The 12,711-nt window shown below is 34.8% G+C and overlaps 3 protein-coding genes across 6 annotated transcripts; 1 reads left to right on the top strand and 2 right to left on the bottom strand.

Annotated features, from left to right (window-relative positions):
• Window positions 1-1,336: 1,336 nt before the first annotated feature.
• LOC123870322 (E3 UFM1-protein ligase 1 homolog) lies at window positions 1,337-5,990 on the bottom strand. 2 transcript variants are annotated; one of them, XM_045913570.1, is made up of 8 exons: window positions 5,815-5,990; window positions 5,549-5,684; window positions 4,487-5,472; window positions 3,940-4,214; window positions 3,414-3,577; window positions 2,715-3,173; window positions 2,425-2,636; window positions 1,337-1,559 (listed from the first exon to the last, which is right to left on the bottom strand). In XM_045913570.1, the coding sequence occupies exons 2-8, from the start codon at window positions 5,629-5,631 to the stop codon at window positions 1,441-1,443; spliced, it is 2,298 nt and encodes a 765-aa protein (XP_045769526.1). In that variant the 5' UTR covers window positions 5,632-5,684; window positions 5,815-5,990; the 3' UTR covers window positions 1,337-1,440. The 2 variants fall into 2 exon arrangements, with proteins under 2 accessions (XP_045769526.1, XP_045769527.1); XM_045913571.1 differs by having other exon boundaries at window positions 5,549-5,680.
• Window positions 5,991-8,159: 2,169 nt separating this feature from the next.
• Window positions 8,160-10,322, bottom strand: LOC123870121 (prefoldin subunit 3). 3 transcript variants are annotated; one of them, XM_045913289.1, is made up of 5 exons: window positions 10,216-10,322; window positions 10,032-10,138; window positions 9,510-9,752; window positions 8,837-8,991; window positions 8,160-8,468 (listed from the first exon to the last, which is right to left on the bottom strand). In XM_045913289.1, the coding sequence occupies exons 2-5, from the start codon at window positions 10,092-10,094 to the stop codon at window positions 8,381-8,383; spliced, it is 549 nt and encodes a 182-aa protein (XP_045769245.1). In that variant the 5' UTR covers window positions 10,095-10,138; window positions 10,216-10,322; the 3' UTR covers window positions 8,160-8,380. The 3 variants fall into 3 exon arrangements, with proteins under 3 accessions (XP_045769245.1, XP_045769246.1, XP_045769244.1); XM_045913290.1 differs by having other exon boundaries at window positions 10,233-10,321; XM_045913288.1 differs by having other exon boundaries at window positions 10,229-10,314.
• Window positions 10,323-11,543: 1,221 nt separating this feature from the next.
• LOC123870523 (guanine nucleotide-binding protein subunit gamma-1) lies at window positions 11,544-12,305 on the top strand. Its single transcript, XM_045913863.1, has 2 exons — window positions 11,544-11,699; window positions 11,776-12,305. Exon 2 carries the CDS (start codon window positions 11,868-11,870, stop codon window positions 12,078-12,080), a length of 213 nt encoding a protein of 70 aa, XP_045769819.1. The 5' UTR covers window positions 11,544-11,699; window positions 11,776-11,867; the 3' UTR covers window positions 12,081-12,305.
• Window positions 12,306-12,711: the final 406 nt, after the last annotated feature.

Below are 12,711 nucleotides of genomic sequence, written 5' to 3'. Positions count from 1 at the left end.
TTCCACTTGTATTTTGACTTTGACAAGTCAGTAGTCAGTGACAAATTGACTTTAGCATGACATTTTGACATTACATTATTATTTTAGTCTATACACGATCAGGTAAAGTTCGCTTACACGCTCCGATTTACAATAGTGTGCAAGCCGACACGTGTCGCCTTAAAGCCAAGATTCAAATTACGTGTCGCTGTTGCGGATCGCGGTCGCATAATCGTCTATCAAACAAACAGTTCAACTTCTGTCGTACCTATATCGACTGAGACCTAACAACGTGTCCAATCTCAAATTTTTGACGATTCTTAAGTAGGTATTACCTCAGAATATATAGGTACAGAAGAGTCACTCCGCCAAATCGTTTAAATAAATCCCACAGCGCTAATTATACCTACCGCTGTACATATTTACCTAGGTGGACAGATGACATCAGACGAGTCGCTTGGAGCCGCTGGATTCAGGCGGTGCAAGACCGTGGGTATGTGGATACCGATGTTCAGCAGTGGACGTCTATGGGTTGATAACGATGATGATGATATTCACCTAGAAGTTTCCTCTCCTATCTCTCTATCTATCTAACTTTTACTCGTATCCTTTCTGACTATGTTAGGTATGTAGACTTTTTAAGAACTAGCTTATCCTTAGCGTTTGAATTTTCAAATATCCTTTCTTAAAGTAAATGCGACGCAGCGCGTGACCTTAATATAAATATCGAACTAACTGGCCGACACCCGACATCCTGTAAAGTTGTGATATAGGTACCTAGCAAAGAGATACCTAGGTCGATCGATAATAATCGATATCGTCAGTGAAGTTCTAACAGTGCGTAAATAATTAATTTGTGGCGAGGTTTAGCATTTAATGCCATTTGATGAAAATAGTCACCCGCTTTCATTGGACCAATCAGAATCAGTCTTTTATTTCGTCAATAACTTCATTTTAAATCCGATTTCAAAATATTATAGGTAGTTACATCAAGACTCATACAATATTGCTAACGACTATTTTAGGTATACAGTTTTATTACTCTCCTGTAAAAGTAGACTTCTTTGACTTAGGTAGAACTTCACAGACGATACTGTCACTACTCACTCGTCAAATCAACGTAGCTTTGAGCAAACGTTGCCTCAACAGTTTATACTGTATGTCTGTTTCATTTTGTTCAAACTCCATCAGTAATTTTATTCAATTCCCGTTGTCCCCGTTAACAGGGATACTGCTAACGGGGACTACACGCAGATCTTTCAAAGGGGTAAATCGATTTTGACAAGACTATTACAGGGTATTAATTTCTAAACTATTTTTATACTTACCAGTATCTTAGCTAGGTACCACAAAAAGTCAATTTCAAAATAATATTTTTATTTTTAAAATAAGCATTGTACCTGCTTGTAGCAGTAAAAATGAGATAGTCAGAATTCAGTTTACAAAATTGATGGCCACCACCTACTTATACTTCTTCACTTCAGTGACCAGATTTTTAATAAGTGGCATATCCTCCTTCAGTTTATCTTCTATGCTACTCTTTTCCTCATCCGAAGCAGTTAAGTATGCAGCTACCAATTCTGGAAATCAGTAATAAAATATAACATACAATAGAAATACATATTCTGTGAAAATTTCAACTCTCTAGTCTCTACCTATTACAGTTCTCGAGATAGAGCCCACTGACAGACGGACAGACACAGAATTGGTAATAGGGCCCCATTGGCTACGGGTACGGAACCCTATAAACGAACCATCACATAATTCAGTATGCAATATTATTTGTTTCCAAATTCAAATAAATAATTATTATTATTACACAACAAAAGTTACGAGGATCAGCAAATAAAAATATCAGCAGTTGCCTGTTTGTCTGATGTCTCTGTAATCCAACAATAAGTAACGGGCAAAAATATGGGAAATAATCAAGTTTTGAATTACATTAATTAATTCACCTACTCATAGTTACTTTTTGTTTCATGCATATACTCTGTAAATTTTTAACCGACTTCCAAAAAAAGGAGGAGGTTCTCAATTCGTTGGAATCTTTTTTTTTTTGTTTTTTTTTTTTTATGTATGTTCCCCGATTACTCAAAGACCCCTGGACCGATTTGGAATTTTTTTTTTGTTTGAAAGGGTATACTGTGCAGGTGGTCCCATATAAATTTGGTGAAGATCTGATGAATATCTTCGGAGATGCAGAACAGAACTCCTCAATGGATAAGAGCAAATTGCTCGCAATCAATGTAATAGCTTAGTAAACAGTAGGGTTTTAACTGGGCATTGCATATTATGTTGTAAACATATGTTAGGGGTTGTCATCTTGATCTGTTGTTATTTATGATATTAAGACACTTTAAAGTTACAACTTACAACCCCTTTTCTGTGCCTATTCATTCAATAAAATAAAAATAAAAAAATATTATTTTGGATTTAATTTCTTACCATGATATTTCTGGAGTTTCCCAAAATCTTCTTCTTTCAATTGTGACTTTAAAAATGCTATGACAGATGGCACTTGTCTACCAGATGCATGCAACATGTTTTGATTGAGAATAGTGAACAGAGCAAGCGATACTAAATGCAAAACTAGTGCAGGCTCCTCACAGTTTTCTAACTCCGATATAAGCTTTTCTCTGTGATTTAGAACAAGAAGTCTGAAAAGCAACAAACATTTGAATATATTAAACATATAAAACCTCATCTTATCAGACATAAAAAAAAGAAATACAAACTTGTCCTTTTTCTTATCAACTTTTTTTAAAATCATTCCACACTCAGATAAACATACGTCCACAGCTTGATAAAATTGTTCCATATTCTGATCACCCAATGATACATTTAAGGCTCGCAGTGGTTTCATATATTCATCTGACAAGTCATTAATTATTTTATTTCTCTGTTCCACTGACAATACATCAACTTGTACTGATAGGTTGCATTGATTTGCTGCATACTTGCAGAACTCCGAAAGAATATCACTTCCGAACGACTTGAGAAGGTATTTGATAAATTGTGCATGTTGATCATTTGGAAATAATTTTAAACCCTTCTCATATAACTTAATATCATTTATAAGAACATTAATTTTATCTTGGGCAGAAGAATGAGTTTGCTTTCTGCTCTGGTTTGCATCTTGTAATAATTTTTCAGCCAGTTCTTTTGCTATTGCTAAAGCAGTTTGATTGAGTTGTCTGTAAAAGAAAGGGTTATTGCATAATGATACTTAAGTTTTCGTATGAAACATGTAACTTATTGTAACTAAATTGATGTTACAGGCAAAGTGATTACCCAGGACAGTGAGATTTGAACCTATTTTTTTTGCATGGATATTGTTAAAGACCTGGGGAATGGCATAGCTTACTCTTTATCGCAGAAAATAAAAGAGCTCCCACAAGAATAAAACAAAAATAGTAAACAAAATATTATATCACCCTTGAAGATATTCAGCAATCTGGCCTATTAGATCTTCAAGCCCCTCATTTTCCAGGGGTTCTTTAATAACACTTTCTACATCGTCATTGCTAACAATCTCCAATTGATCTTGATTTTTCTTGGAAGAACTTGGGGCTTCATCAGAATCGGAATCGTGTGCAACCTGAAATGAAAATATAAACCAATGTAACACAATGGAATCGGCGACCTTGTCATACACCCTCCCACACACTCACACAAACATGCACCTACACACGCTCACACACAAAAACACACACCATATATGCCCACTCCACTTCAGTTTTTAGGGTTCCATACCTCAAAAGGAAAAATGGGATCACTTTGTTGTCTGTCCGTCTATCATGTCTGTCAAGAAAACCTACAGAGTACCTACTTCCCGTAGAATCATAAAATTTGGCAGATAGGTAGGTCTTATAGCACAAGTAAAGGAAAGAAAAAATCCGAAAACTGAGTTTGTGGTTACATCACAAAAAAAAATATTGAAGTAAAATGATATTTAATAACCTGCTTGGATCTCGGATGTTTTTTAACTGCCTTTGTTTTAGTTTCTCGGCCTTGGGTGCCACCACCAACTTTGCCAGTACTCGCTTTCTTCCTACGCTCCTCACGCCTCTCAGCTTTGTGATCCACATGGGTTTGATGCTGCATATCAGATTTAGCCAGTTGCTTTTCAAGACAAAATTGTTGATACTTGCCACAGTTCACAATAGCTTCAGCATTTTTCTGAGCTATTGGCATACATGCGTGCTTCAAATTTTCAATAAATTGATTGCTAAAGACTGAAATGAATAAATAACATTTTAATTCATATTTTTAAATTCCTACCTTTTTTGCACTGAAGTTTAAAATAAAAAATATTTCATTTGTTGCAGGTCAATTATTTTGTAAGATTTTTAATAAATTGGACATTGATATGTAAAATTGGTACCATGCAACCAAAAGTTGTTTATGTATTATGTACTTAACATACATAAATAAATAATGGTTTGCAAGAATGGTTTAGATAAATTCTAATATAAAATTAGATTTATTCGTAAAATTTCAAACTCACCAGTTTTGTCAAAGAGAATTGTTGACTTTGAGTTATTCTTTAGTAGTGTTTCAAGGACATTATCAATATCTTCATCTGACAACACAGATGGCAGCAATGATACAACATCTAAATAGCTCTTAGAAGCAATACATTCCTCAAGAGCAGATTCTAATTGTTGTTTTATTTGTGACCCAATCACACAACTTCTCAAGAATGTCATGTCTTCATTGGACAAAACTCTTTTAGCATAACCTTTTGGATCTGATATACCGAGACGAGTCAAAGCATCATACTCCAAATAATTGTTCTGTTTATAAAAGTTCATGACCCACTCATTTTGAGACTTAGTATAACATGTTGGTACATATTGCGCTCCTGATTGCCGGCCAGTAAGTACCCCAGGAGCAGTCAACTGATCAAAAAGGTATAGAAAAAGTCTCTCTGTTAAATTACAATGACTTATGATGAGACTAATGGGGGTCGGTTTAAGCAGACCCATTAAAGCTCCTCTAATCTTTGCTTTTGCCCTAGTGATGTACTCTTCTGTGTAAAATATTCTAGGATCGGAAGGATCTTGTCTGCCATTGATAACTTTGCCCAAATATTTTTCCAATACACTGTGTTGCAAAAGCTCCGCTGGCAAGTCATATTGTAATGTCAAATCACCTACTGTAATTTGGCCTTGTAATTGCAGCTTCTCATTAATTTCTCTTGCAATTTTTTCTAAATAATAGTGTGTAATGAAAGATCCTGCAATCAACTGTACTTCTTTACTCTTGACAATATCAACAGCATATATGTTTATTTGATTCAGATCCACGTTGAGCTCCTTAGCTAGTTCGACAGTATTGACACGTCCACCTCGTACATATAATTCATCTTTTATCTCTTTAATAAGTTGCTGTGGAGTCAAATACTCTTTACCATCAGTTGTGAAAATTACATCTAGTAATTTCAGTTCAATTAACTTGGATACAATTTCTATGCAGTTCCTCTCTGATAAACTGAAAATTAAAAAATGATATAAATGTTTACTTAACACACTCAAGATTATAATAATAAGCCTTCTTGTTTGCTTACCGTTGTGCTGTCGTGGTTAGTTGTGCTTTTTGAAAGTCTGCTGCCAATCTCTTTATTTCATCCCAATCAGTTGATGGTGCCATTTCTAATTTTTTTTTTTAATTTCTTAACACAGCCCTCTTATAACAGTATCTACCTAGACAAGTAAAAATTACTAAATAAATATACAGTGTAATACCCCAGTGATTAGTATTAAAAGTAGATTTATATTCGTCTTGTTTCTGGTTTATTTATATTTAAATAAATGAAAGGATTTCAATACAAACCAAATCCCAAAAAATCAGAATGTTTTCAGAAGTCTTACTATACTTTTCTTCATAATTTTAGAAGTGGTAGATTATTAAATATTTGGTCTGAAAAACAATGAAAAATACAAAATAATTGACGTCTGTTGACGTGTCAGGTGTCAGACGTGCTTTCGCTTTCGTGCTTTTTTTCTGGTCCGTGGTGTCAAGCACGTGTCAAGTGTCAAGATATGGCATAGATAATAATTCACTATTATGGTACCGCCAAACTTAAGCGACAAACAGCAAACAACAAGCACTGGCAAGCGTGTAGAGTTCTACTTTGGACGGGGCGCTTCGTTCGCTCCGATAGGTATAGTGATTATATTCTCTTTGAGGTATAGTATAGGTATCTGTAGGTAGGTAGGTACCTACCTTTTTTTTTCTCTCGTCTGGCTTTACAAAGATTAGCCAATGTCAAGTTTCTAGTTATTTAAAAGTTAGGGAAACTATATAAGTATGGACTTCGTCTGTGTTGGCGCTCGCCGACATACGTGCGGCGCCCCTTTAGAGCGCGTCCCAGTTAGTTCCAGCACCAAAAAACACCAGTGAAACACAAAAACCGGCCACTTTTAACAAAAAAAAAACACTCCAAAAAGCCACAACACCCGCGCCAGCAAACGCTAACACAGACGAAGTCCAGGTACCTACCTATACGGTCCGACAAGGCTCTCTTGGCACTTTGACAGGGGAGTGCACAAAGGCTGCCAGTAAATAAAATCTTCTCAAGTTTAGGGAATATCTTGAAACTGTCAATGTTGAAAATCGAGTAAGTTTTATCTAATTTTAACTGAAAGAGAAATTAGGAAAGCTGTTCCTGTTTGTACATCGAAAAAGAATCATAAAAACCATTGATGGGCCAGGGACCATACAACCTATCATGTTTACCTGCTCAAATACTATACTTACCTAGTGCTAAATATATAAGATGCAGACATATTTATGCTGTATTAAATTATCAGAATATATCGCGAAATTATGTATATGGAATGACTAGTAATATTTAAAAAAAAACAGTGAAATTTAGATTTTTTCTTAGCAACACCACATACAAGGGGGTAGTATATAGTAGGGGGTAGTATAGGGGGTTGGGGGCGCCAGCCAGGTAACCTCCCAGTGTGCCTGGATGCTGCTGGCCCCTTTTGGATGCGTCCGAGGGGAAGAGCAGTGTTCGGGCCGGTGCGCCCCGGTAACATGGCTAATAATTTCTCTTCGGAGATATTGTTGGCTATGGCTAATGACCTGGCAGGGTTTCTCCGCGTGTCCCTCTGACTAGCAGAGGGTACAGTGGACGAAGCGGAGGATGGGACGCGGGCAACGTGCGCGTCCCAGGGTCGGGGGACGCACTTCGTTGGTGCGTCCCGGAGGTGCGGTGGTGGGGACCGAGCAGGTCCCCGGTGGAGGGTCTGCCTCGGCAGACGTCGCTGGCTGGGTCGCGGTTGTTTGCTTCGGCCGTTCCCGTGACCCAGTCGCCAGGCGACGCGCAGTAGCGCCGCTGGGGTTTAGTGGGTATTCCGGTCGCCTCTCGGCCGGCGAGTCCCACATACCCTCCGTATGCGTAAATAAAAAAAACCCCTTCAAACAGCTACCTGCTAGTGAAAGTTCCATCAAAATCGGATTGGTCAGTTTCGGAGATTAACTGGGGCAGAACAGACAGACATCAATTTTAAAATTATTTTGTTATAAGTGGGGCAATTTCGACAGTAATTTATACGAGATGATCTAACGTCTTTATTTCGGCCAATTAGGGTTCCGTACCTCTAAAGGAACCCTCTTCTAGGATCACTTTGTTGTTGGTCTATCTGTCCGTCCGTCAAGAAAACCTATAGGGTACTTCTTATTGATCTAGAATTATGGTAGCTTATAGCGCAATTCGCGCAAAGGGAAATATTAGGAAACCGTGAAAAAAAATGTGTTCACGAAAAATGTAATTAACTAAATTACATACATATGGATGGCGCAAACCATTATTAACTTGCAGAGTTCTACATGAAGGTGGTAGGTATTTCTCGTACGGAACCCTTCGTGTGCAAGACTGACTCGCACTTGACCAGTTTTTATATAAACATTTTTTCTAATTAAGTCCATTTATGATTCACCTATCTTAACATATTCACTGAAAGATATTGAGAGAAACATGAGATAGGTACTCATAATCTAAATAGTTTTTTTTTAAATTTTAGCTTTTTATTATTTGGAAAGTAAAATAAAAATGTATCCCAAATCTAACAATAAAATAGATATTTTACTTATTTTTACATGCTTTATTCAGTTTTAATATGTAGTTTCAATCATTAAATATAATATTGAATCAAAATAATAAAGGATTAAACTAGATTACTATAATTTATTAATTTCTATAAAGCAGATATTAAGAGTAAAGTACAAACCATATTATTTTAGGTATTAAATAGTGTTTTATGAGATGTCTTATATTAACACATTACAAATACAGTACTTTGCAGTCCAAAAGCAAAAAAAAAACTTATTAGAAGAAAAATGTGATATTGATGTACATAATATTATCAATTGTTATTATTGTTACTAATTAACTAGATACTTTAGCCGCTTGGCGTCTTTTCACATCCCAATTATAAACTCGAGCCATGTTTACTTCCGTAGTTGTCCACTGATCCCTGAAAATAAGATATATTTGGTAACATTAATACTTCATTTGGAAACTTTTCATCTGAAAAATTATCCCTAGCTCTAAGATTGGCTAGAAAAGACTGTTCTTGTGCAATAAAACCACAAGACCTTTTGAGCGCCTACTAACAAACTGGAGTTTGTTTTGCAATCTCTAGAGGTACTTTTTTGTGGTTTCCAAAATATAAGAGTATGATTATTTTAAAGAATATTTATGTTGTAATCACAATTTAATCATCCATATAAACAATTTCCATGTTTGAATGATAATAAATTACATAAATTTCTTTGCTTTATTACTCAGATCAGATATTCAGTTCTCAACATTAAGTTAAAACAGTGCAGTATAATATATTACCTTAAAAAGTCTAAGTCATGTTCAACACAGGAGAGGTTTTTCTTAGCAGTTGCCATATTTGTTGTTAACAGGTTTTCAGCATCTTCTAATGAGTACTCCAACATGACATTTGCTCCTAACCATAAATATACAGTCTTTGTGGGCATTAAATTAGCCTATAACATAAAAAACAAATTGATCATTAAAAATGTCCAATAGAGGATGCAACCCACGTTATTTTTTAGATATTAAATTTTTAAGTCTGAACTGAGTTGAATATCTAAAACCTTTATGTGGGTTTGGACCCTTTCCACATACAACATTCAATTTTACTGTTGTTTTTATGAAAAATACAGCGCCTACCATGATAACCTGAAATTTGTATGAGTGAGAGTAATTGAATTGATTTGAGCAATGAAGCTAGTGTGAATTATTTGACTTCACTCTTCAATCAGTATAACTTAGTTAGTTACCGATCCTTACGAATATAAATTTGAGGGTGTCTGTGTCATCTTTTTACAGCCCAACTACTGAATCAATTTTCTTTAACAAAATTTAGCTTGCACCTTAAAGTATAGGATACTTTGTATACTGGAAATCAAGAAGGCCCCATCAAATTTTCAATAAACTTAGATCCAGACACATGTAAGTTATGGGCATCAATTAGTTAAGTACATAACATGCAAAATAATACCTTTACAAATACTTGATCACTCAAAAGAAACTGTGTTTCCATATCTTCTTTTTGAGTCTTCAACTTTTCAATCATATCTAATGATCTTGCAAGGTCTGGTATTTGTTGCCGCAGACGCCTTCTTTTTGTGTTTAATGTGTACTCCATAAATTTATACTTTCCATGTTGCTCATCTAACCGCCTTAGAACCTTTTCGACGCCTTCAGAGTTTTCTGGCAGGTTCATAAACTCATCTACATTGTCCTTAATAACACAATATAAAAAATTAAAATATAAAGTCACTTTATAATACATTATGTTTGTTATATTTTGAAACATTTGTTATATTTTGAATGTACTATAAAATCCTGTTTTACTTTACCAGGTTCAGAGATAAACATATTTGAATTTAAAGGTGCAGGTGTGCCAGATGAGGTTACAAGAGGTTACTTGTCACTATTTGAATGTATTCATATTATATTCATTAAAGAAAGTCGACGTGAATTTGAATGGTATAAAATCATATTATTGTCTCTAACTTACAACAAAAACGGCTTCTGGTATTCCCGAAAAAGATTTTGAATTTTCAGCTCCGTCGCCTTCCATTTTAGGTTTGTGATGGTTGTTAAATAGTTATTATTAGTTTCTTGCTGGAAGGTAAGTGAGCATGAGTAACAGAATTGAGATAAATATAATTTCCGGAAATGAAAATGCTTAAAAATTTTACCTCAACAACCTACCTACCACTTTACTGATGAAATCATAAAATTAGAAAAACCTTCGAAGTTAGAATAAAAACAATGTATAATTTTTTTGACAATTGACAGTTACCCAAGACTAAGGACTATGGTCAACATTGAAAATTAGGTGTGCGTTTCAACGAATAGTACCTATGGCGTTATGTTGGCTCCCCTGTCTGTCCAAGTCATTGGCACCATATTTGCATAAGAAGACTCAGATTTTGTATATTTTCATTTGATTTTCCTGAATGAATGAAATGAAAATAAACAAAATCTGCGTCTTCTCATGCCAATATGGTGCCAATGACCACCCAACAGACAGGGGAGCCAACATAACGCCATAGGAACTATTCGATGAAACGATCTATTAGTCTTCTCTGTCTATGTATTAGTCCATCGATATAATTGGATTATTTAGTTAGTCAAAAGTCAAAGGATTAGTCCAACGCAACTACCGATTCAGTGAATCGCTATCTCCTATCGAATTAGTGTTTACAGGATGAGTCATCACGGGTAACATTGTAAACGTGTCTAACATTGACGTGTATTGCATCTTTTATTAATTTAGCTAAAAATGAACAGAAAAGAAATTTTAAATTTAATAATTACTAATATTTTTAGTGCACTTTAAAAAATAGACATACGAATGGCACGTAAAGTGACGAGGCTTGACAGTTTTAACCTAAATGATGTTGGTCTTTGCACATATTTATGATGTTTCATAAGAAATGTAGAAAAAACTTGTATACTATCAACAACTTCAGTTTATCTATACTTCTATATAGTTACTATTAGTATATAAAATTGAAGTGTCTGTCTGTAATTTCGAAATAACTACCTCATAAGAAGCTCATATGGTTATATTTGAACGATACCATAACTGAATCACACGTTTTTAAATTGTCTGTCTGTCTGTCTCAACGGGCTAATCTTCAAAACCGCTAAACCGATTTTGATGGGATTTTTCACAGACAAGTAAAGGTTTGACCAGGAAGTAACATAGACTACATATTTAACCGACTTTCAAAAAGGGAGTTGTGTTTTTCTACCTAATACCCGAGATTTCTGTTTTAAATATTTTTTAACAGATGTGAGCAATTTGAGCATCTCCTTATTAAGAAAATCCGGCGGACAAGGTATTAAAAGTTATTTTGCTCAGAATACTTGTATGTATCAACATTTGTAAGAGTATTCTAAAAAATTTCAGATTTTTATGACCAAAGAATTTTTATGATAGAGTCAAAGAGAATAACTTATTTTAGCTGTGATTTGTGAGTTTTTATTCTGTGGTTGTTGCTGTGTCCCTTTCAGTCATCCATTGTTATTGGTCTGTGATTCATAAAAAAAAAAGTTTTTGAGGTCTCGCCTGTCTGATTGAAATTTATCTCTAGAATTGAATTTGTCATTTTATCTCACGAAATTTGTAAAATTGAAACGCATATTCGCCGAAAAATCTAATTTATCCAGCAATGTAAGTTATTTGTCAGTAGAAACAATACAATAGGTACATAATTTGACAATTTTGACAGTGCTTATTTCCTTTTCAGAATTGCCATTGAGCTGTGAGGCTACGCCCTGTTTTGTAAGGACAGTATTGTTGGCTTTAGCTTTCAACATAGGCCTATCAGACACTGCCGTTATGGATATGATGGTATCGACTTTACAGCAGCAACGTGCTGTGACAGAACAGCTACGAAGAGAGGCTTCGATAAAACGCATTCCTGTTTCTGTAGCCGTTGCTGATATAGTACGATTTATAAATGAGCATGAACAAGAGGATTGTCTCCTAGTCGGATTTTCGAGCCAAAAAGTAAATCCCTTTAGAGAGAAAAGTTCTTGCACTGTCCTGTAAGCTTTGTTTTATATTGTATCAATTGCATATTCTGTTTAGCAATCAAAAGTTGAATCAACACCTTAATTTTTCCTATGTAATTATGTATATTGTGGATCATTTTGTGTGTTACAATAATTTTTTAAGTTACCCATCTTGCTTTTATTTCTTCTAAAGATTGTCTCACTATTTTTAAGGTGTATCATGTAATTAACTGTTTGTAATTTATTAAATGAAAAACTGAAATTAGATGTTTAATTATTAATGGATATAAGTACCTAATCCTTCTATGGTAGTCTATTGTAGGCTTCTCAAACCCAGGGTGCAGTTGGACCCCTTGTAGCTGTAGTTTAAGTACATAAAATTAATTATCACCATTAATTTATGGATTGACCAGTAATCAATTGATAGACATGAATGGTCAACCCATATTTTACAAATATAAATATGTGTCTGTCTGTTAGCTTTTCACAGCCCATCTGATTTTGATGTTTGGTAAAGAGATAGCTTGAGTCCAGGGTATAGACATGGACTTTTTATTCTGGAAAAACAAATTTCCAACAGGATTTTTAAATTCTAAATCCACCGAAGTTGCTGCCATCACCTAGTTTTCAATAAAAGGCTTTGACTTTGAATTTAACAAATTATAAGT

This window comes from Maniola jurtina, chromosome 12, assembly GCF_905333055.1.
Source record: "Maniola jurtina chromosome 12, ilManJurt1.1, whole genome shotgun sequence".
In the NCBI taxonomy this organism is placed as follows: Eukaryota; Metazoa; Arthropoda; class Insecta; order Lepidoptera; family Nymphalidae; genus Maniola; species Maniola jurtina.
This window is presented reverse-complemented; position numbering and strand designations above follow the sequence as displayed.